This window comes from Solanum verrucosum, unplaced genomic scaffold, assembly GCF_900185275.1.
Source record: "Solanum verrucosum unplaced genomic scaffold, falcon-dt-bn FXZP01000103.1, whole genome shotgun sequence".
NCBI classification, from domain to species: Eukaryota; Viridiplantae; Streptophyta; class Magnoliopsida; order Solanales; family Solanaceae; genus Solanum; species Solanum verrucosum.
This window is the reverse complement of record NW_026020048.1, coordinates 6,349,302-6,374,011: the sequence shown is the minus strand read 5'-3', so window position 1 is coordinate 6,374,011 and position 24,710 is coordinate 6,349,302. Positions and strand designations below refer to the sequence as shown.

Genomic DNA, 24,710 nt, shown 5'->3' with positions numbered 1-24,710 from the left:
TTTCTATATTATATATTGATTGATATGTCTGTCTATATTAGCTTTAAAAGAAGCAAAAGGAGAAAAATAATAGGATGGACTATAAAACAATATCTGGATGGTGTAAAGGTGTATCTTTTCAATTTGACTTAAGTCATCTGTAGCCCCTTAAAGTTGTCTGTATAATTCACTTAGACACCTTAACAAATCTTGTTTCCTATTAGACACTCCAATCTTAAAAAATAAGTACTTATTGAACATTTTTCTGACACTTAATCTAAAGAGAATGTGCGTGTAATACACATGCATATGATGTGGCATTGAAATTTAAAATAATTATAAAAATAAATTTTGCATATAACAAAATCCTAAAAGAAAATACTTTAAACTAAAAAAAGTATACACCCCCTAACCCCACCAACCTCAAACCTCTCTATTTGCCTTGTCCACTATTGTTAACCTCCATTTAGAAAAATTAGAGGTTTTAACATATATTATGAATGAATATATCATTTTTATTTCTCTTTATGCCTTCTTCCTTATTTTCATTTAAATTGATGGTGTTTTCTTAAAAGATCCGTTTTTCTTATATTGATTTCAATTTTTTTTTGTTCGATTTGTGAGGAATAAGGGGTGTGTGGGGAGAGGTGAAGAGGGAGAGAGTAAATATTTGAATAATGATCTTCATTTTTTCCGGCAAGAGAAGATATAGATGGTTTCCATTTTTCCCGGTAAAGAAGATGTACATAATAACTTCCATTTTATCCGACAAAGAACTGGTGATCTCCATCTTTTTTCTGAAAAAAAAAAGCTGGAAATAGACAATGATAAGATGATTTTTTTTATAAAAAAAAGAAGAAGAAAATTTGTGGGGAAATATGGTGATGAATTGTGTTGAAGAAGTGGTTGCAGTAGGTGTGTGATTTTGAAAGGGAGGAAGAAGAAAAAGATTCTTATTTAAAAAAATAATAATGAGAAATATAAAGAAAAAATTGAAAAGGAAAAGGAAAAATGTTAAAATATTGATTTCCCGCGCTCATCAAGACGTGAACTATACTTTTTGTGCGACATCTGTATAAAATGTCTAAATGGTTCAAATTCGAAAAGGTAGAGATGTTCAATAGATAGTAATTCTAGTTTAAGTGTCTAAGTGAATTATGCGTACAATTTTAAATTGCCCTACTTAAGCATTTCAATTTCTATTATTTAATGAAAGCTACGGCAATTGTTTATGAATTTCTATTATTTAATTAGAGATGTGATGCTTGATGGTTTCGGATTGTATGGATGTATGAAAATGGATACGTAACGGACGACGATTAGATTTCCTCGTCCAAAGATGACGAAATGCCATCACATGTTTGTCCTGACTCATAAATGATAATGCTCCTTTTCCCCCACTAATTACTCGCATCTCCAAGCTATAACTTTGTAAAAAAAAAAGTTAAAGCGGATTAAAAAAAAAGATAAATAAATTAAAATAAAGAAAATATTATATTTCAGATTATTGGACATAAATTTTATGTTCACCAATCACCATAAACTCAAATCTTATACTTTTACCTGCTTCTCTCTTAACCAAAGTCTGGAGTTCGAACATTGGGTATAAAAACTTTTTTGGTGAGAGCGTTATCCTCAAATGGAGCCTTACCCAACACATTTAAATTAGTTGAAATTTAATGTGAATATTAAAACTAAATGAGATTTAGTCAAAATTTAATGTGAATATTGAAACTAAATGAGATTTGATTGTTTTTTTTTTTTTTGGTCCATAGATTTGTACCCTACTACTACTACCTTCCATTTATTTTTTAAAAAAAACCATCACACTACTAATATCATACGTGTGAAGACAAAATGATATTTTTTTGGCTATAGCTGCATCATACATGGAACGCGCTGTAACTTTCCTTTTAACCTAAGTTTTTTATTCTTTTAATGGTAAAACCAAAAGCAGAAAGAAAGGGTAGAAGTTAGGGAAGTGGTACACTGATTGCATCGGCAGGGAGCAGAAGCTGCATTACCTGTTCCGCTGCTGACATCTACAAAAATCCACTTTAGCTTAGCATCACATAATCTAGTGAATAGTGATATATTAAGGAGTACTTACGTTCACTTTTATTTATGAGCAACTTTCACATATAGCAAACACAAAATTCATATTTGTATGTTATAGCAAAGTTTGCATAATTGCGCTCCATAGCAAACATATATATGTATAATTCGCTATACATATACAAAAAAACAGTTGTATAATTCGCTATACATATACAAAGAAAGCAGTTGTATAATTCGTTATACATATACAAAAGAAAGCAATTGTATATAAAAGATCAATTGTATAATCTGTGTATGTATAAAACTAGAAAGAGAGAAAGGCAAAAGAAAATTGGGCAGAGAAATATTTGTATTTGTTCACATTAAATTTTATATGTTATTTTACGAGAATAATAAGTTAAATGTATATTTTATTTCGAATTAGCACTGCTTGATCAATGGGGGAGGAGACGGAAATACTTGATCAATTTAAATTTATATCTTTCAACTTGGATTTCACGATGAGGTGGACCTTGAGAAGTTTTAATGTAACAAATAGTGGAAGTATGTAAACCAAAAGTCCACAAGGTAGAAGTGATGGGCCTTATTAATGAATTTTGATTGGTTAGTTGGCACTGTATATAAATTACGTAGCTCTTTTTTTGCCTTTACACATGATCATACAAAGTCTACGCGAGCAGCGGCAGAAACGGAAAATTTAATTGTAAATGCCATTACAATATTGTTTATTCTTATCATACACAATAAGATGAAAGATATTTAAGAAAATCTGTATTTACAAGTAGAGAGACATGTAACATGTAGTAGAAAAAGTGCATATTAAAGTGAAAGCCAATATAGCCTATAGGCACATGATATGACCTTTTATGTGATCTAAGATTGTGTATTTTCTTATAATCTCAAGTTCCCCCGTGGCCGTGGGATGTCTTTTTGTTATTATGGGATCAAATCCATCTCCATACCTTCAAAACTAAACAAATTCAAATGATTGTTTGTATGTCTACATAGTTAGCTAGCTTGTGCACGCCCAATTATCAACTAGTAATAAGATATTATAAAGTTCATTCATAGATTGCAAATGTCCAACATTTATCATAAATCTAGTACAAAATTTTAGGTCTCACATCTTCTCAAAAACAACGTCTATGATGGATATATTGGCTTGCAATTGATTAGCAAAAACATTCTCTATTTCTCTTTCTCAAAAAGTAATTTTTTTGAATCATTCCAAAAAATATGTACTGTTCACTTTATGAGATGCACATCAATTTATCTTCACTTTATGAGATTAATCTTTACTTTATTCAATGCCATTCGCCTCCTATTTTATACCCCAAAAACCACAAAGTCAACATAATGCTCCCACATCACATGTTTTTGGAACAAATAGTACACCATATTTGATCAACTCTTCTATTTTTTTTTTTTAAAAAGCTAGTCCAAAAAGATGAATTTTTGAATGGATGGAGTAATGAGTACAACCTTCTTCTTTTCTCTGTTTTTCACCCGATATTCATATTAGAGTCCGACTATTTAAAATTCGTGTTACATAGGCTCCATTCAGAGAAAAGCGCTTTCTACTAAATATTTTTTCATAACTCGAACTCCAGACCTCTTCTAGAAGGAGAGATATTAATTAAATCTATTTTTTCAGGACAGATGGGGTATTTTTTTTATATGAAAACCTAGAACCTAACCTAATAATACTAGCTAGCTTTCTTGTAATGGGAGTAATTTGAATTTCCCACTCTTCAAATTAAACTTGCTACTACATAGTCAAGCCTCCAAATGTTGAAACTCAAGTATTTTACTACACAAGACAAAAAATACAAATTATTGCATCGTCAACATTTATTACCAGATCCCTTGCAACTGCACTTACTTGAATGAATGAGTGATTTTCCAGTCACCTTTTTCAGTCAATTTTGCTAATTTCAAGCTAAGGCAACCACTCCACTATAGTCAATTATGATCAATATGGATGCCCTTTTTTTCCGCAACTGGTGGTCCATGTTATCTGTTGCCTTAATTAAAATCGTAATTTTCTTTTGCCATATGCTTGGCAAATCATATGCTATATAACATTCAATCAATTATGTAGTGGATGAGTGTAGTACATCTAACATTTCTTTTACTAAAAAAATTGAAAATAATGCAAAGTAAATATCAATACATGAGGACACAAACTAAAGTCTTGTGCCCATTTGACCATAGATATTATTTTCACTTTTTCCCTGAGTATTATTCTAGAAAATTGTTTGAACATGTTATAATTTTCTAAAAAAATTCAGAATTCAAAAAACTCCAAAAAGTTGTTTTCACAACTTTCACTTCAAATCACTCACAAAATTTAAAATCAATTTCAATTTATATTTATGTTTAAACACAACTTGCCAATTTTCGTATACTATTTTTAACTTCTATTTTTTTTCTTTTCAAATTTCACAATTTTGTCCAAATGCCCATTTTAGAACCTTTGCGTCCTCAATCATCGTATCCAAAAACCAAATACAAGCAAAAACTATGATAATAGGCCAAACCCCATTTAAACAAAATTCTACTTACACCACTAAATTGAAAGGTCATGATTTGCACCATTTTCCATACCCCACCCCATCTTACAAGCATCTTGATAAACCAATTTGGGCAAAATGAGTCATCTCCCACTTGCATTATAATATCCAATAATGGTACCATACATTACATGTATAGATGAGATATACATCAACAGTATAAGATCTTATCCATCGTTGCACACAATAAAAGTTTAGTACTTATTATATTATGTTAAGTATGTTACTAACGTTTGTGGTTTTCAAGATTTGCAATAGGTTGGCCATGTTTGTAATTTGGACTTTAGTATAGAGAAATATTTAATTTGTCTTAACTTGATTATTTTTCCATTGGCTAGTTAACAAAGTCATCTAATTGGAGTATACTGCTCGTACTTAGATTCCACTAGACAAAATGCAGCAAAAGAATAGAAAAGAAAAGGTGGATGAGGCAGGAAAGAAGATCTCAAAGTAAATTCTCTGCTGTAATTATATATAGCTCAGTTACTTTAATGTGATAATATAATGTTTGGTCACACTCACGTATTTTAGTGTGACGATAATAATTTTGTAACTTTATTGTCATAGTAGTTCAGTAACTATACGTGAAATTAATTCAATAGTGTAACTACAATAACAAGTTAACAACTAAAACAAGCCCAGATCGGCTATATGATCCATTTTAAATTCATTCCATGCCAAATTGCCAACTAAGGAGGGAAAAATTCAATTAAACAATAGAAGCAAAATATTCTTATTTAGTGCATGACCTATCTAATATATTTTTAGGTGTGTAATTTACTCAAACAGCATGAGGCAACTGTTTAAAGCTACTCTGTATTTAATACACCTCCAAATTCCTAATCTCAATCATATACATTTATTTTCATTTCCAACAACAAATATGGGAATTTTGGGTAGGAAAAAATCTTTCTTGTTCATCTTATTTTACATAATTTTTTCTGTTTCTGTTCCAAGGCCATTAGAATGTTGTCATTTGGTTGATAAAACATCTTTGTTAGACTTTAAGCAAAAAGTCACTTCTGATCCTTCAAACTTATTGCAAACATGGACACTTTCAACTGATTGTTGCAAATCTTGGGAAGGTATTGCTTGTAATTCCAATGGAAGGGTTGTTAACCTCTCTCGCCCTGGCCTTTCTTCAGGGGACGATTTCATTATCGATACCTCAATTTCTGGAACTCTTTCTCCTTCTCTTGCTAATCTTTCTTTTCTTGAATTGCTTGATCTTAGTAATCTTAAGGACTTAACAGGGCCAATTCCACCTGAATTTGGCAAGTTATCGCGCTTGAGTTACCTCTTTCTTGATACTAATAAACTCTCAGGATCTATACCTGTCACATTTAAATATCTATACCAACTTAAGAAGCTTTATCTCAGTGATAATACTCTATCTGGTACTATCCCTTCGAGTATTTTCGAAAGCTTCCTTTCACTCTCAGAACTTGGTTTATCAGCAAATCAACTTTCAGGTCCAATACCATCTTCAATTGGGAATTTAGTATCATTGACCAAGCTTGATATGAGTCGAAATAAGTTCTTTGGAAGCATTCCAGAGAGTATAGGAAGATTAAAAAATCTTGCATATGTTGATTTGTCTGAGAATCAGTTATCTGGAAAGATTCCAAACTCTATTGGAAACCTTTCCCAAGTATCTCTAATGTATCTGAACCAAAACCAATTGAGAGGAAAAATTCCTTCATCAATATCTGGTCTTAGATCATTGGTGTTCTGCCGTTTATCTGAAAACCAGCTGAGTGGCAGTATTCCACCTTCTATTGACAATCTTCCAAAGATCGAAAGGCTGATATTTGAGAACAACAAGTTAAGTGGAAAACTGCCTGCAACACTTGGACATCTTGTAACTCTCACTGATATGTACTTTTCCAATAATCTATTTACAGGGAAAATCCCATCAAGTTTTGGTAATCTAAAGAATCTACAGATACTAGATTTGTCGAAAAATAAGCTCAGTGGTGAAATCCCTCATCAGCTTGTGAAGTTAGTGAGTTTACAGACATTGGATCTGTCATTTAATCCTTTGGGGCTTTCAAGAATACCAAACTGGTTCAAGAAACTAAGACTGTTTCGTCTCCTTTTGGCGAAGACTGGGATCAGAGGGAACCTCCCAAGTTGGTTGGCTTCATCGTCATTATCAACACTTGATTTATCAAACAATGGTTTGACAGGAAAATTACCTACATGGATTGGTAACATGACCAACCTTTCACTCTTGAATTTATCAAACAACGCCTTCTATTCATCAATCCCTGATGAGTTCAAGAACCTGACCCTTTTGATGGATCTTGATCTTCACTCAAACAGATTGTCAGGCAACTTGAGAGCAATTTTCTCAAAGAATTTTCAAGACCCCCTTGGTCACTACAATTCTATTGATCTTGCATACAACTTGTTCACTGGACCATTAGACGAAAACACCGGAAATGAACCTGTCATGGATTCTATTTTGTCACTAAGTTTGTCCCACAATCCATTGACAGGACACATACCAAAATCACTGGGAAATTTGACAAGCTTGCAGGTAATTAAACTAGCCGAAAATGGGCTAACAGGTGGAATTCCAATAGAACTTGGGAATGCCAAGGAACTGAAAACAATTTTACTTTCAAATAACAATTTGGAAGGTGCAATACCAGCACAAGTTCTGAATTTGAAAGACCTTCAAGAATTTGATGTATCGGGAAATCGACTAAGTGGTAGTATCCCTCCTCATAAAGCTAATATCCCAAAGTCTGCATTTTTGGGAAATCATGGCTTGTGTGGAGCTCCACTTCCTCCTTGTAAGCACACATAGTGGAAACCTTCAAACACAATATTTCCCTTTTCTTTATTTATTTTTCATTTTCGACATGATTCTTCGTCAAAATGTATTGTATTTCAGTTGTAATCATTCCTGCAATCAAGATATATAAATAGAAACAAAATATTGTTCATTAAGTTCAAACAGTAGATCCTGAATAAAGTTGATTTTCGAAAGCAACCTTGCAGAATTCTACATCAATATCAATCCTCCATAGTTTCAACTAATGATGATTTTACAAATTCTGTACAGTTAGAAGATTGTTTGCTTTTGCTCTGACTTCTTCTCATCGAAGTATTTGCTTCGGCCTACAAAAGTGTTAGTTTGAATACCATGGTCTTGTTTTAATTGCTATTTTAATTTGTTTTGTATTGTATCCACCAATTCGATGGGATTAGGATGGTTATTACCTTATTTTTTTTCTTATTACTGTTTATTGAGATTATCTAATAATCTTATTTTATTCATTAAAACAATATACAAAATGCAATACAACGATAACCATTGGAACAAAGTGTTAGGATTGGTAAAAAAATCCAACAACGCAGGCAACAATTATTCCATATATGATAATACCCTTTTTCTACCATATGGTGTTGGCCTAATAGGTAGGGTTAGGCATAAAATATCAAAAACTAAATCGAAATTTTTGATAATTCGGTATTCGATATGGTATTTAGGAGTACAATTTTAGAATTATAGCATTTGGTGTTGGATTTGGTAATAAGACATTAGTACCACTTGCTATTTAACATGAGGCACCAGTGGTAGAATAGTTCCCTGCCACGGTACAGACCCGGGTTCGATTTCCCGACTGGGTGCACTTTAATTTAATTTTTTTGGCCTGAAAATTTGTTGGAAAAAAGGAAAATAAAATAATGGGGGTGTTGCGAGAATCGAACTCACGACCTCTCGCACCCGAAGCGAGAATCATACCACTAGACCAAACACCCTCTCGTTAGATTGTAATGTATTATCTAGTATTCATCAATCTAGTTTCTTCAACTGTACGATAGAATCAAAGGAGGAATGCATGCTTCTAGAGGAGTGCAAAATAGACTAGTTAAGGATGAAAGAGTGAACGTTTAGAGCTCGCGAACCTCTAAAGGTAAGTTCAAGTCGGGTTCTAAAACGATATATATGATTGGGGATTATTTTTCTAGTCATTTCTTACGAAGAAATAGGGTAACATGAAAGAATTATATATGTAATATTTGAAACATGAAGGAAGGTAATATTACGGGTATATACCTGAAAGAGGACACACACAGAGACATAGACTACCACTTCATGTTTCATGCATTAATTGATGTAAACTTTTTTAAGGGGGGAAACCAAATTTTGATATGTATTTTTGGTTTTATTTGAAAATTAGTAGAGTAATGTTATTTTGTTTTAAAATGAAAGAGACTTTTTTCATAAATATTCTGGATTGTTTATGGAAACTTTTATTTCAATCCACACCGCCTTGCTTCATATTTGGATTTTCAGACATAAGATGGGTCCACATTGAGAGGCAAGATGCTGATGAACATATCTGCCACTACCATGTGAGTCTCTCATTTCAATTAAATAAGTGAAATTTCAAGCTTTTAATGCTTAAACTTTTATCACCTCAAATTAATTAATCAATTTCTATCATAATGTGCACAACTTTAAACTTTAGTTAAAACTCGGTATTATATTATTTGTCTTGATAAATCTAATTAATATGTATAAATTAGTATTTTAGAACTCTATAATTTAGAAAAAGTTAAAATTCAAAACCTACAAAGTTCAAACAGTCAATTAAGTCGTCAATGCGTACATGCGAATGTTGACAGGAAATTCCTATGTCTCAAAATTTGGAATTTCACGTTAATATTCACACTACTTGGAGCTGAATATGTATGAAAGACTAGGTCCGAAATTCAAATCTGCATTGGTACTCAAAGTTATATCATATATTTAGATATAATTTTAAAAGTTTTTGTATCACTTCCTCTATTTATTTTTAGTTGTTCACTATGATAAAAATATTTTGTAATTTTAGCATGTCAAGAGAAAAACATTTTTTTTTCATGTTTTACTATCAATATTAATTATTTATTTCTCAAATTATTTGCCAAAATTTAATTAGACTAAATATTATTAATTAATATAAATATTGTGATAAAATATTCATATCAGTTATTATTTTAAAAAAACGTATAATGTTCAAACTGAAAAAGTATAAGTGACCAAACAGAGTAACTCGGAGTGGTTTCAAGTTTCAACGCGAAGAGGTTTTACATGAAGAGATTTAAATTGTGAACTTAATTTTTGGAAAAATGTAGAGGGATTCTGATACTTAAAACACAGAGTTCAATGTACATTAGCATACAAAAATATTTGAGACCATCGAAAATTACTTGACATAATTGTACTTGACCAAATCTTTTTCCCCTGGAAGAAAATATTAATTGAAAGAAGTTTTAAATTATTTTACCATTATTTGTGTTTTATGATATAATTTTGTGTTGAATATTTATTCTGTTAATTATATACTCTCTCTGTTCCTAAGTGTTCGTCCACTTTTCCTTTTTTAATTGTCCATAATTACTTGTTCATTTTGACAAATTAAGAAAGGACAAATTCTTTTTACCTAATATATTCTTAATTAATTTCTTTGAAAAAGGTAAAAAAAATATTAAATCTTAAGTTTTTAATTCATCCACTTTATAATTAATGGGGATAAAATGATAAACTCACAATGTCAATCATTGTTTTCTTAATAAGTGTGTTAATTCAAAAGTAGTCAAGTAATTAAGGACAGATGGAGTATTATATTTTCATAATTACTAGTATTCAATGATAAAACTGGGGGGAAATAATTAATTTTGTCTTGAACTTTTAAAATAACAAATGATTTAAGATAACTATTTTCTTAAAAATTAGACAAATAAATAGTAATTTGAGATGGAGGGAGTAATTGGATGGGTTTGACCATGTTTTATTATGAAATTTGAAAAAAAAAGAGTTGTTTTCAAAGGGAAAAATGATATTTGAAAATTGTTGTGTTTGACCATGAATATAAATTGGAGTTGTGTTTGACTTTATAAAGGCAATTAGGAGTCAAAATACTTTTTTTAATTGTTTTTTTCAAATTCTAAAATTCAACTTTATTTTTCAAAAATTTTATGATCAAGCATATTATTTAGAGTTTAACTCCGAAAAAAAAGTGAAAAACTTTCATGCTCCTAAAACTAACAAATGCACATTCCTTTTGGGTACCACGGCATCGACTCACCAAGTGGTTGTTAAGGCACATGAGAGGTTAGATGGAAATTTTTGTGGTGCCAAATTTTAGGTGAAAATTTTCACTTTTGTGCTTAGCTTATTCTTACAAACAAAAATTGTGGTTGAAACCTAATCAATAAAGAATAGAGTACTATGAATACTACTGCTACTTTTTAGCATGAAAGGAAATAATTTTGTTACTATATATATACATTTTATGGGTGAGAGGGTGAGTATTTAATTGGTGAATTAATTACCTCTATTTATGAATTGTACTGAAAACAGATAATAATGCAGTGACAATAACTTTATATGGTCTAACTAACTTGTTCCTTTAGTAAAAGTGATCATATTTACAAGAAATTGTTACTAATTGGGTGTATTCCACTTTATAGAGGTAAATTAGTTCAAAAAAGTATTTCACCTTTAGCTTTTTCCACTTTAGTTCCTCAAAACTGTTTAACATTCCTAGAAATTGAGCCTTTATATATCCAATGAATTATCATATATTTTTCTTTTATTTCTTAGAATTAGTACTCTCTTATCCATCGTTTTTCTTCCATATACTTTCGGACCCTTTGTACAATTATATAAACTAATGTTTTTTAAAAAAAAGGTGTTTTATTTTTATGGAATTATGTAGTAGTATAAGATATCTACACGACTACACGTAACTATTTCAAACAAATTTCATAAAGATTTTGAATTTCAGTATAACTTGGAAAGAGGAGTAGCTAATAAGTAAAGTTGGCATTGCAAGTAATGTAATGTAATGAAGCAAAAAATGGTACTACACATAAGGACGTTTTAGGAAAGTGGAAACCTACTTCCTTAGACTTCCTCGTATGTCAGTATCTTTCTGTTAATCTTTTTTTCTTCTTAAACTTTGTGTCAAGTCAAATTCACTCGTATAAATTGAGACATAGAATACTAACTTTAAAAAACATGATAGCAATCAATTATAATTGATTAAATTATATATTGTATTGATAGTGTGTAATATTACAACAATTTTGGTCTTTGGGAGTTCATGTATAGACTATAGTGCGTTTAATCCTTTCAATACACATGAGTTTGCTTTGGAAATTATAATACATGTAGGTAGAGTTGAAGTTTAAATGTAAGAGGGGCAATAAGGTAATAATGACACAAACATAGGTTATCCAGATACATGGATATTCTGAATTTTGGTAGGCTGCACATTGCGAGGAGATTGTATTTGTAACGCCGAGGATGATGAAAGTGGGCGCCAATTATATGCATTTACTTTTTTCCTTTTGTTTTTTTCTTTTTCGGGTTATTCTATTTTATTTATTTTTTTACTTTCCACTAGATATCTGGTACTCACGTTGAAGTTCAACTATTTCGAATTCACTGTTAGAGTGTGTATCTCATATTGGTTGGGAAATAGATGACAATCTCCTTATGTGGACTTGAGTGATCCCCCCTAATGAGTCAGTTTTTGGATTGAGTTAGTCTTAGATATCATATTTTTACATAGTATCAGGGCCAGGTTCATCCTCGTTTAGACTTTCGATCCACGCTCAAGTTGGGTCTGGATGTGATGGAGGGTGTTAGAGTGGTGAAAGTCCCACATTGGTTGGAGAATAGACTAACGGTCTCCTTATATGAATTATGAGCTAGCTTTTGTAATTATGAGCTAAATTTTAGGGATTGAGTTAGGCCTAAGTATAATATATTTACATTCACACCGTATAAGACTTCATTGGAGGAGAAACGCTTCCTACCCAAAAAAATTCTCATACCCAAGTTAATCTATTCAATTCAAAGTTTTTAAAATTCAAAATTAAAATATTTGTAGTAGCTGGTCAATGATATTATACTCGACCATAGGATAAAACCTTAACCTCGAAATTGTAAAAATAATTTTTGATGCCAGTCAACTGCCAGATTTTCTTTGTCCTATCAAAAAATTACACGTGTTACCGGCCTGCTATATTACGACATTGAGCCGGCGGTCTAAATTATTTACAATGTAAAAACCGTCGCACATTTTGGTATCTATTAATCTTTCTTGAACATTATTCCTTTTTTTCAAAGTCTCGTTTTTTATTTAAAAAATATTTTCTTATTTCAATTTCTTCTAAAAGATAAAAATCTCCAAATTTTATCTATAATCCGATTCAGTATACCAATTTCGTCCTCGCTCGTTGTTGTAAGTAGCAACATCGACGTAAAGACAGAATTAGAATTATAATTTATAAATTATAAATATTTTTAAAAAGTAGCTTATGAAATATATTTTATTAAACTTATTTGTTCATGACTACTATAATCACATTATTATTAAATTATAGTTTAGATATGCAAGTTGCAACTCGAGTAAATTTTCAATCAACTTATACGTATTACTTCAAAAGAAAAAAATCGATTAGTGGTCTCACAAATTAAAAATGCTCTCCTTGTAAGTTTTTAATTAGTCATATATATATATATATATATATATATATATATATATATATATATATATATATATATATATATATATATTCTTAAATTATATCCACTGCTAATATGAGTCAATTCTCTAAATGGTCACCCAAGTTTAGGAAATTGTCTTGAAATATCATGTATGTTTCATTTAGGACCAAAATATCACTCAACTATCATTATTTTCCTCCAAATATACTTAACACTTCAAAAGTTTTACTTTCTCTTAGTTGGCATGTCATGTCATTGATGCCTTTTTTTTAAGAGTGATATCTCGGTCGACATGTGTGCTTTTCAGAAATATCCATTAAGTTCGAGGATAATTTAGTCATTTTAGATTTATTGTGGCTGCTTACAAATTATGACTCTCAAAATATCGCATTTGCCGTATATATTATTTAAAAAATATGTTAAAATATTATACTAATACTAATTGACAACAAAATTATAAAATTAAAATAAATAAAATAATATATATTGAGCCCAAACTTATCCGATCTTTTGTATCTAGTAAATAAAATATACACAAGATACAAGAGACAGCAGTTGGATTTGCAAAGGAATCATTGGAGATGGAGACAAATGGTGGTGGGGGAAGCAACTGGCTATGCTTTCATCTACTTTTAGCACTCTTTGCTTCCAAGGGATTATGCCATATATCTTCATTATCATTACATGCACTACATGTGTGTAATTTACTAATTAAATAAATATGAGTTTTTTAATCAGAATATACAGTATAGAAATATATGATTTCTACTTCCTACTTTTAATTAGTTTTTGCATTATTATTATAATAAGAATGTTAGTACAATAGTACTAGCTATTAGTCTCATGTCTTAGAAAAGTAGTAGAGAGGAATAGAGAATTATTGAGTTATAAATAAATTGTTTTCCTTGATTTATTAAACGAGCGAGTTCATAATAATATATATAGACCATAGTCTGTTTCTAACAAAATAAATAAACATAAGAATCATACTGCAACATTTTTATACGAGACAAAAATAATATATATCATAGGTGTAGACAGAGAAATATGTAATAAATTGTTAGCGGTTGTTTTCCAACTATATAATTAAGTTGGGCGCAACAATTAAATAGTAAATTGAGATAACTCAGACAAGCATGATTTTATAATACCATGATAAGAAATAAACCTTGAATCAAACTAAATTCAAAAAGTTAAATCATAAAGTAAAGATTAATCTAAAACCATATAAAAAGTCTTCACCTCCCTAAGAACTAACACGAGACTCTAACACCTTGCATGTCTAAAATTGAATATTTAAAGAGTAAACAATATAAAATGAGACTGTGATATTAAACCATATACAAATTTTAATATTTTTAGTGCAAATTCAAAAAACATGTTATATTGGGTGTAAAAAAGGAAACCAATAATGTATAATTGAGGTCAGATTATTTGGATTTATTTGTGACTTTAATTTTCCCACTATGCAATGAACATCATGAAGTGAATTCTTGCATTAGACGAACCACCCAGAATCGAAAATTAGGTCAGTGGTATACTTTACGTGCAAATTACAACCATTCTTTCATGGGCAATACATGCGCATGCAAAGTGATTTCACTCATCTTCAAATTCAAAAGTTATTGCAATTACTTTTTCTTTTGAAATTGCAAAGATAAATAACAATAAAATTTATACTAGATGATTTAGAGTACAAGATAATCAACTATCTAAATTTTGGTGCGTAGGATATTCAAGGCATTTAAATAAAATTTATATAATAAAAATTATTATTCATTTTGTTCCACGTATATGCAGAACAATTTTCGAGATTTAAACTTCTAAATTTTGACTATAAATTCACACATAAAAGAGTTAAGATTTTTAAAATAAAATATATACATTTAGAAACTACGGAAAAACTATTGTTTCCTCCATCCAAATTATATAATTTAGTTTGACTTAATAGAGATTCTAGAAAAAATGAAAGACTTTTGAAATTTATGATCTAAAATAAAATTATTTCATTTATGGTCAAATGAGAATTTTAAAGTTAAATTATTAATAAATATAGAAATGTATTACTTCATTTTAGATTGACTAAGAAGAAAAGTGAGACATATAAATTGAGATAAAAAAAGGTATAATAAATCACAATAATTAATAGCTTATAATATTTTAAAATAACATAGAAGAAATTCCAGTCAAAGAAAAAAATTTCTAGTAATCATGACCAATTGTATTTGGAAATTAAATTATATTACTCCCTCTATATCAATTTATATGATTTATTTTTCTCTTTAGTCAGCCAAAAAAAATAATACATTTCTATAGTAAGTAACTATGTGACTTTAAAATATCTATATTATCCTTGATAAAATTATATATAGCCACACAAATATCTATCAGCTATTTTAAATTGGTTACACAATAGATTTTTATGATCATGACCAGTGTAACTATTTTTAATTAATCTATTGTAATTTAAAAAAGGAGCAAGAAGATTGGAAGTACAAATAATTAATTGAGGAAATTTTCTCCTTTTGATGGAAATTAGAAAAGTGTAAAGAGCGGGAAAACAAATTAATTGGTAAATTGGCATCAAAGAGCGCCGAATAAAGCGTTAGCTAAGATAAGCATACGTAATTAATTAGTCAAAAGATATGGGACCAATCTTCTAAAACAAGAAAAGTTTCACCTCCTAAAAGTAAATGAACAATTATTTTTTGGCAGTTTCGTTTAATTTCATCACATTATTTTCAAATTTTGTAAGCTATTTGGCTCCATAACGCTTCATTTAAGTAGCCAATTTGGAAATAATAAGGTTTTATAATATTTGAGCATTTATCCTTTGAAATATCCAGGGAAAAAAAAGCGGTTCTAGATATTAAAGTTTGATAGCTTTTGCAACAAAACAATAATTTTTCTAATTTTTTTTACGTATAAATAAATAAAATTTATGTAAATAATAGGACATAAAATTAAAGACAATTTTAAATGCAAATAAAATTATTTCACCCAAATTACATAGAATATCATGAGTAGGAATAAGTCAAATTGTTAGTTTGGTATTTATATTTATATTTAATATAAGTCAATCTATTGAATGTTTAGTAGAAAATTATCTTTAATGACCATTTACTAATTGAATTAAAAAAAGAAAGACTTTTTTTTTCCAGCACTTATGCATGTAGACTGTAGTAATAAAAATATCTTATAATAAGGACATAAAATTAATAATAAATATATAAAAATTTAAAAATGAAATCTCCTAAATCTTTTATAGTCAGAAAATAAGTTATAAATACTGGGTACTATTTAAATGAAATCCCCCCACAGAAAAGTACAAAGGAAAATAAAAAGAGAAACAGGGGAAGAAAAAAAGTATTTAGGAGAAGTTTTAAGGAAGAAAGCAAAAAATATTTATTCCCTATCTCCTCATCCACCTTCTTCATCTTCCTCCTCTCTTATCTTCTTCGTCTATATATCCAGGTACTTTTATTTTTTTCTTCTTTAAACCTCTCAAAGATTCAATCTTTTTGTGTTTCTTGTTCTGAATTTGCTTTGTGTAACTGTTATTAGGAAATGGACTGTGTGGAGGGGGCTTTGAGAAACAGTTTTGTGCCGGAGACACCATTGAAAATGACCCAAAACCAGACCTTTGGGGATGACTTGTCTGCCGCCGGCGCCGGTCAAAATGGAGTCTCCGGCGATGATTTCTTTGTTGACGACCTGCTTGACTTCTCCAATGGCTTTGTTGAAGGTGAAGGTGAAGAAGAAGAAGGAAAAAACCAGGGGGGAGAAGATATCTCTGTTCAAAAACCATGCTCTGTTTCAATTTCTGTTTCTCCTCTGAAAAAAACAGAAATTGTTGAAAAGGACAAAGTCACCATTTCTGTTAAAGAAGATTTTGCTTCTCTTCCTGTAAGTGAAATCAGTGTTCCGGTGAGTCTTCCCAAACCGCCCCTGTTTTGATTTTGCTGTAAAGTTTTATTTTATATGAAAAAAGAAACGTTTTTTTTCTTAGTTCTTGAACTGAAGGTAACAGAGCGATTTTTTTTTTTTGGCAACAGACTGATGACTTGGATAGCCTTGAATGGCTGTCTCATTTTGTTGAAGACTCGTTTTCTGGGTATTCACTTGCTTATCCTGCCGGAAAATTGGCGGTCGAGAAAAAAACAGGCGACGGAGAAATTCCGGTTGAAGAGAAGAAGCCCTGTTTTGCAACTCCGGTTCAAACCAAGGCAAGAACTAAGCGAGGAAGGACTAGCGTCCGAGTTTGGCCTGCCTGTTCAGGTTCATTGACCGACTCATCTTCTTCTTCAACTTCCTCATCTTCCACCACTACCATGTCGTCATCTCCTACTGCTTCTTGGTTCCTTTACCCAACTCCGGTTCACTCTGCCGAGTCACCAGGTAAACCGCTGGCTAAGAAGCTGAAGAAGAAACCGGCGCCACATGGTGGAAATGGGCCTCAGCAACCACGGCGGTGCAGCCATTGTGGGGTTCAGAAAACCCCACAGTGGCGAGCCGGTCCAATGGGTGCAAAAACTCTTTGCAATGCTTGTGGTGTTCGGTTCAAATCTGGTCGGCTGCTACCGGAGTACCGTCCGGCATGCAGCCCAACGTTTTCCACCGAGTTGCACTCAAACAATCACCGGAAAGTTCTGGAGATGCGGCGGAAGAAGGAATCAGAAGAAACCGGTTTAGCTCAGCCGGTTCAGAGTTTTTGAAGATATTTTATTTGCTTTTTAGGGAATTTTATTTTTAGTTAGGAAAGGAAGGAATTTTTAGATGAAAAAAGAAAGTGAACCGGAGTTAAGTTAGTAAGGGTAAAAAACAGAACCGGTTTAGTAAGAGAGTTAGGCCCGGTTTAGATTGTACATTTCCTAACATGGACCCAAGATTTGGTGAAGGTAGGTTTTAAAGTTTAGTGTAACGGATGGAGGAGTCTTTAATGTACTTTACTTGATATAATTCCCAGAAAAAAAAGAAGGAAAAGAAAAGTCTTTTAGAGAAAATCTTCTTATTTTCATTTATAGTCTTGTTTTTATTCTTTATTGTTATTTGTTATAATAAGTGTGTTTGTATTATTGTGCAAAAAATAGGAGGGAAAAGCAAGATGACAAGTGCATTTGGAACGTTTCAACCTTTTAGTAAAGCAGGCCGTTGAAAAGTGAGAAGTATATGAGTCTTTTAGGGGGTTGTTTGGTACCTGGATATTGTGAGATATTTTAAAATTAGATTTTTATATTATATTTAATTGATAATTAAATACAATAATTTCAAATTTAATCTTGGCATATCACATTTTGTTCCATTCAATTTGTAATTTTATTTTATCTCATTTTTCATATGAAATAAATTAGTCAATAGATTACTTTTTGTTCCTTTTTAGTTGTCACAACTTTTTGAGAGTTAAATTGACTAATTTTCAACGTTAAATTAAATTATATTGAATTGAGATTTTAAAATAAAACTTAAGATTTTCAAAATTCATAAGAAAAGTAGTATAAATTGTATTTTTTTTTACATATTAATATGATGGAAAAAAGACACTCTAAAATGTTAATCAAAATTTATATCGTATGAGTTTAAAAGAGAAAATAGTGACAAGTAGAAGGAAACAAAAACAGAGAGTAAATTTTAGGAATAACAAATATAAAAATCATATTAGTGCTAATAGCTACAGTTTTGCTATTTGCGCTCCATAGCCAAATTATGTTTGATATGAAGCATCTGGTTTGTATAAATCGCGACGATTTGTATAAATTGGGCAGTAATTCGTCTGTGCCTATGAAAATTGTGTTTGTATATATGTATATGTTCTTTGTGTTAGGCTAGAGTGGCGAGCGAGACTAGGAGAGAGAGGACAGAGGTGGATTGTATATGTATATCAGCTAGATAATTGTATATATGTAACTACTATTTATACGTATCGGCTTAACTTGACGTATCCCAAGCTCTTGCTCTGATCAATGATTGTGTTTGTATATCTACATAAAATTTGAATTTGTATGCAATTGAATTGAGTTAAACATTTGTATTTGTATAGAACAGAGAGATGTATTTGTATGTGTATATATAGTAAAGTGAGAGAGGCGAGGAAAAGATGACTGAAAAAGAGGAGAGTGGCGAGCGAGATTCCTTAGAGAGGGGAGAGAGGCGAATGACAAAAAGTTTGCCGCGAATTGGAATTAAATAACTGTAGCTATAACATTTACTTTGAATTAATAGTTTGCTATAATGCACAATTTTTTCCCAAAAAAATAATAACTTTAGGATTATAATTCAGGAATAATTAGTCTTTGTACGAGTTGATCCCTAAGTGTTTTTCTTTTGGTTTTCACCTCCCATTGTCTGAGACCTGCATTTAAATCCTGACTAAATTCGAATCGCACACTGCAAAGCCTATTCGGAGGTGACTCTCCCAACAAAATTTTCTTCATACAGAAGACTCGAACTCAAAACCTTTGATTAAGCAGTCCCACCAATGTATCACAACCCTATGATTAAGCACTGAGCCAATGCAAACACCCCAATTCCCAAACAGTCATGGCGTGAGCCATAAGCATTCGCCTAATCCTAACGAATTAGTTTTGCAATACATGACTAGATAATCTTATATTTGTAAGTTTTGCACTATTTCTTACTCTTATTCTTTATTAGTATAAGTGGTTCACTATTTGTTTGATACAAACAAATGGAAAAATCAAACAAACATGAATAATGACATTTTGGGTGGCAATGGTATATCTTGATGTGGTCCACCCACACTATTTGAACAAGATTCAGAGAATTCTAAGACACATGGTTAAGGTGGGAAGGACTCAAGAGACAAATTCCATGCAATAATTTCGATGTGACCGATAATATCACAACATTTTAATTTACTTATCTATTTTTAATTTTAACTTTTTATGATATGTTTAATTACAAGACTAAAATAAATATTTTTATAAATTTTATATATATTTAATTTAAGACATCAAAATATAAATTTATATTAAATAAAAATCAGACAAATAAATTAAAACGAAGCAGGAGTGCGTTAAGGATTTGAAAGGAGTATCTTACTTTTTAGGAGTCTTTTTTGGTAGAGGAAAGGAATCACAAGCTTTTCGTGTAGAAAGTTGAAGAGTAAGAGAAAAATACAGTCTGCATGGACTGTGACTCTTCTGTGGGAACAAGAGTGGCGCGCACTTTCCTAGTTTTATTATGGTTTCACTTCATATTCAGTGACGTAGCTAGGTTGATTCAAGAATGGTCATTCGAACATATTAAGAATTTATATTATGTATAGAAATAATTTTGTGTATATATATTAAAAATAACTTTTCAGAGATATATATTAAGATTTTAAACACTTTTAGCAAAATTCTTAGCTTTACTATTATAAACATAGCGTTTAACAGTCTTTTAAATGGACATATCCTTCTCTTATTTTATTCTTTCCACTTTTGCTTAATTTTCTTTCTAATATTTGATATTGGAGTGAATATTACTCCACTCCTCATTTGGAATTTTAGCCCAGTGATAAAAATGTACTAGATGGTTGAGGTGTTTTGAAATTGAATTGAGGATCTAATCCATTAATTTAAGGAAATATAATTCCACCAATTAGGTAATTCTATCGATCAAGACTTAAATAGAGAGGAGAAAAAATTGAATAATGTCTTTGTTTTTGTTGGGACATATTGGTGATCTTATCGACTAACTTGTGGTGATCACACTTACTTTGAACCACTTATATATAAGGCACTAAATATCAATCATGTCACTTTGGAATTCTCTTTTATGATTAATAGATTTGTAAATTTGCTTTCTTAGACACAAAAACTAGATGAGAACCTTCATCTAAAATTTGTTGTCAAAAAGAAGAAGAAAAAGAACCTTCACTAAAATAGAAACTTGCACGTCTCACTTACATTGTTCCTTAGTTTTGAGTTTTAATTTGTTACTATCATATTTTAACATGTATGATGACACTAGCTCCCATATCTACTTAGGTTACTTGGAGTATTATTATCAGCATTATTTCTGGCACATTTATAGGCAAGTTTCATACACGTGATCACACAACTTATCACGTGATCATACAGACAATATTAAATAGTATTAGTGGTATAAGGGATTGTTCACACATATTTGAGCATCTCAAGACAAGAGGCCAAAAGAATCTACCAAAACTAGGAAATAATATAATACCAAGGGGTCGTTTGGTAGGCCGCATTAGACTAAATAATTCATGTATTATGTATGGTATTATTTAGTATTATGTTTGGTAGGAATATGAGCCTATGTATAACTAATCCATGGATTAGTTATACCTCCTACTTGGTATTATAGGGTGTATTACTAATACCTTTCATTTGGAGGTATTAGTAATACATTGGATATAATACCATGGGATAAGTCTATGTAAAGACAAAAATATCCCTCAAATCATTTTAATTATTTTATTTATTTTCTTGATTTTATGTTTTATATTTGTACTAGTAAATTTATTTAAATAAATTAGCTTACAAATTATTTAGAGAAAGTTGTTTGTTACAACATAAATCCAATACAAATTAATACAATATTTGAAATGTGAGTTGCTTAACATTAACTAATTAAAAGGGCAATATTTGTGTGGTTTCTAATTATTTATATTTGAACAATTTATAAAATTACATACATATTAAAAACTACAACTTGCAATTTTTATGTGTAAATGTAGATATGATTTATTTAGTTTTACTATTGTTTACGTCTTTTCAATTTTAAAAGTTGATAGTTTATCTTTTATTAAATTTGAAAATTGGCATTTTGTAAGTAATCAATTTACTAAGATGACAATTATTTATCCTCAAATAATTTAAGTGAAAAAAAAGGCAAACATGACAACAAAATTGTTCTTCTCATAGCTAGTTAGAAGGCCATAAAAAAATAATATTGTCTGGCAATTATTTACATAATAATTCAAGGGTATAATTGGAAAGAAGTTTTTTTTATAAAGTTTTAACCCAATTCCAAAATGGGGTTGGAACCAATGAACCAAACACTTGGTAAAAATAAATCCTGCATTACTAATCCCAACATTAGAAATCCCTGCATTATTCATTTTTGTACCAAATGACCCCTAAAATTAATAATTAGTTACATAAAATGGATTTAGGATGCTAATTTGATTGATGATTGAGATTAATTGAATGCACAATCCACAATTGATTAAAGAACGCATGCCATTTGTCACAGTGTTTTGCTCTGACTTTCACAATATCTATGTCATTAGTGTATTTAAATATTGTTCTAATCAATGATTGATTAGGTAATATCCAAAGTAATTAGTGGATGTGATGATAAGTGCGACTGAAAATGTTCAGACATGTTCTCTAAAGTATGTAGGTGTTTCCATTAAATTTATAAGCTCAAGAAGAGTAGGCTAAAATAGTACTCAAATTATTTGTCCTCATTGATTTTATATGCTCTTTAAAAAATATTAATAACGAGGGCATTTTCACTATTTTACCCTTCTTTGTTATTTGAGTAATCATAGTAATCACTACTTAGGTCACATATTACTATTAGTTGTTCACTTTCTCCTTTACACGTCCTTAAAAGGATAATTTTACTAGTTTGTCCTAAAGAAACTTTTTTACTTTACAAACTTGCATGTTTATACTTTCAAAAACAAATTAATTAATTGTAAGGGTAAATGAGAAAAATAATAAGTAATTATATATTTTGATTTTGTAAATTTGACAAATAATGTTAGTGACAATTATTTATAGTAAGGTGGACAACTATTTATATGGGACAGAGGGAGTACCTAAGGTAATTAAAATGGAAAACAACTGAATTTGTCTTAACTTCAAAAACGATAAATAAGTTAATATAACTATGTTCAAATATCAAAGAAATAATTTGAGATGGAGGAAGTAGTATCTAAAATTGTTTTTCAGACATATATATATATATATATATATAGCACGATCAAAGTGTTTAACTATGCGACTAATTTCCATTTAGAAAAGTGGAATGCAGGACTAAAGAAGATCAATACCAATTTTTTTCTTTAAACTTAGCAATAATTAATCAACATAAAATATGCAATTATGGTAAAACTTTATCATTTTGCTTACCCACGGAATTATTAGGGTAATTGAGTGGAAAATGCTTGCAATGACTGTGTCCCAACCATCCCAACTACTTCTCCAAACGGTCTAAATCTATTATGACTTCTTTATCCACAAGCATTTGTAAATGACACCTTGAGAGGATTAATAATTAATTAACTAACTAAATATTGGTGTTTTGGTTTATCAAAAACTTGTTCCAAGAAGAAAAAGAAGAAGATATATATATATATATATATATATGAAGAAAATTAAAGAAGAAGATATATATATATATAGTTCAAATTTTAGTTAGTGTTTTAGATGAAGTGTAAATTGAAGTGTGTCCTTTTTCTCTCTAAGTTACTATATTTTTTTCTTAATTGTTTGGTCTAATCCCATTCCATATTTCATTTCTTTAGTTTTGCAGTTTATTAATTAAAAAATCAATCAGCCAACTCCAATTTATTTCCGATTTATAACTTTTTTGGTCAAACTATTAAAATTGATTTATTTTAAGTTTTTTTTTTCCTTATAAAAAAAATTATTGTGTTCTACTAATCAATTTTAAAAATACTTTACAATTTACCGTAGTAATTAGTGTTTTTGATAAAAAGAATTTACTCAAAAGCGTTTAAAAAAAGTATTTTTGGATAAATACTTATTTTCTTTCAAAAGCTTAGTCAAACACATTATTTATATTAAAATAACAATTTTGGCCTCCCAAAGCATAGAGCATATTTTGATTTACTTAGTTGGTGAAAATCAAAATAGCTTTTAAAGCACTTTTATAAGATATTTTTTTTAAAATACTTCTAACCGCTTATTTTGAATCCTTAATAACAAAAATAAGTTAAATTAATAAAAAACTAACCACCTCTTGGGTGTTTTTTATAAAATAAATAAATAAAACACAATGCTACTAGTGCTTAAAAATTGCTGTTTACTATTCGTGACGCCCTCTGCGCTTACGCCTTAAATTAAATATTTCGGTAAGTGGCAATAGTATCATCCCTATTCCCTGGCGCTTAGCTATTTGGCGGTACAAATTTCATCATCTTCAATTTAGAAATTAATATAAGTTCAAAAGAATGATAATTATAGTTTATTTTCCACATTGTTGTTATCGCAATGATATTGACATGACAAATTCAAAAACCACTAGATGCCATGCTACGTGCATTTCAATTTCTAATATTCAACTTTCGAAACATTCGTACATACCATTTTTGAATATTTATAATTTTCCTGTGCTTACGAATGCTTGACTCTTTGTTGGGTTTAATCAATTAATAAGCGTGATGTGACTGTTTTATCTTTAATTAGAGATTTCAGGTTCGGATCTCAAATGTAAAGAAAATTTTGATGTGTTTCAGATTTAATCAAGGCTTTAATATGGTTTCCGTAAATGGGATGGAGAAAAAAAAAAAGTTTGAAGAATAGTCTACTACACTTTCCATTTTGTTCTGTCTTGGTTTAATTAAAGCGACTTTAATT

At 30.1% G+C, this 24,710-nt stretch overlaps 3 protein-coding genes and 1 non-coding gene across 4 annotated transcripts in view; 3 read left to right on the top strand and 1 right to left on the bottom strand.

The window, feature by feature from the left end:
• The window catches only part of LOC125822134 (PHAF1 protein At3g51130), a 128,654-nt gene that overhangs the window by 24,778 nt on the left and 79,166 nt on the right, over positions 1-24,710 (top strand). The window lies entirely within an intron of this gene.
• Positions 5,489-7,518, top strand: LOC125822131 (LRR receptor-like serine/threonine-protein kinase FLS2). Its single transcript, XM_049501507.1, has one exon. It carries the CDS (start codon positions 5,494-5,496, stop codon positions 7,423-7,425), a length of 1,932 nt encoding a protein of 643 aa, XP_049357464.1. The 5' UTR covers positions 5,489-5,493; the 3' UTR covers positions 7,426-7,518.
• On the bottom strand, positions 8,313-8,384 carry TRNAP-CGG (transfer RNA proline (anticodon CGG)). Its single transcript has one exon. It is a non-coding gene; the product is annotated as a tRNA-Pro (tRNA).
• Positions 16,436-18,108, top strand: LOC125822146 (GATA transcription factor 5-like). The gene is given in 4 exon segments (XM_049501523.1): positions 16,436-16,493; positions 16,496-16,605; positions 16,696-17,058; positions 17,187-18,108. Coding segments are annotated over 4 exon segments (1,191 nt in total). The 3' UTR covers positions 17,847-18,108.

Coding starts and splice junctions, on each gene's coding strand:
- LOC125822131 (XM_049501507.1), top strand. CDS start 5,494: ATGGGAATTTTGGGTAGGAAAAAATCTTTCTTGTTCATCTTATTTTAC.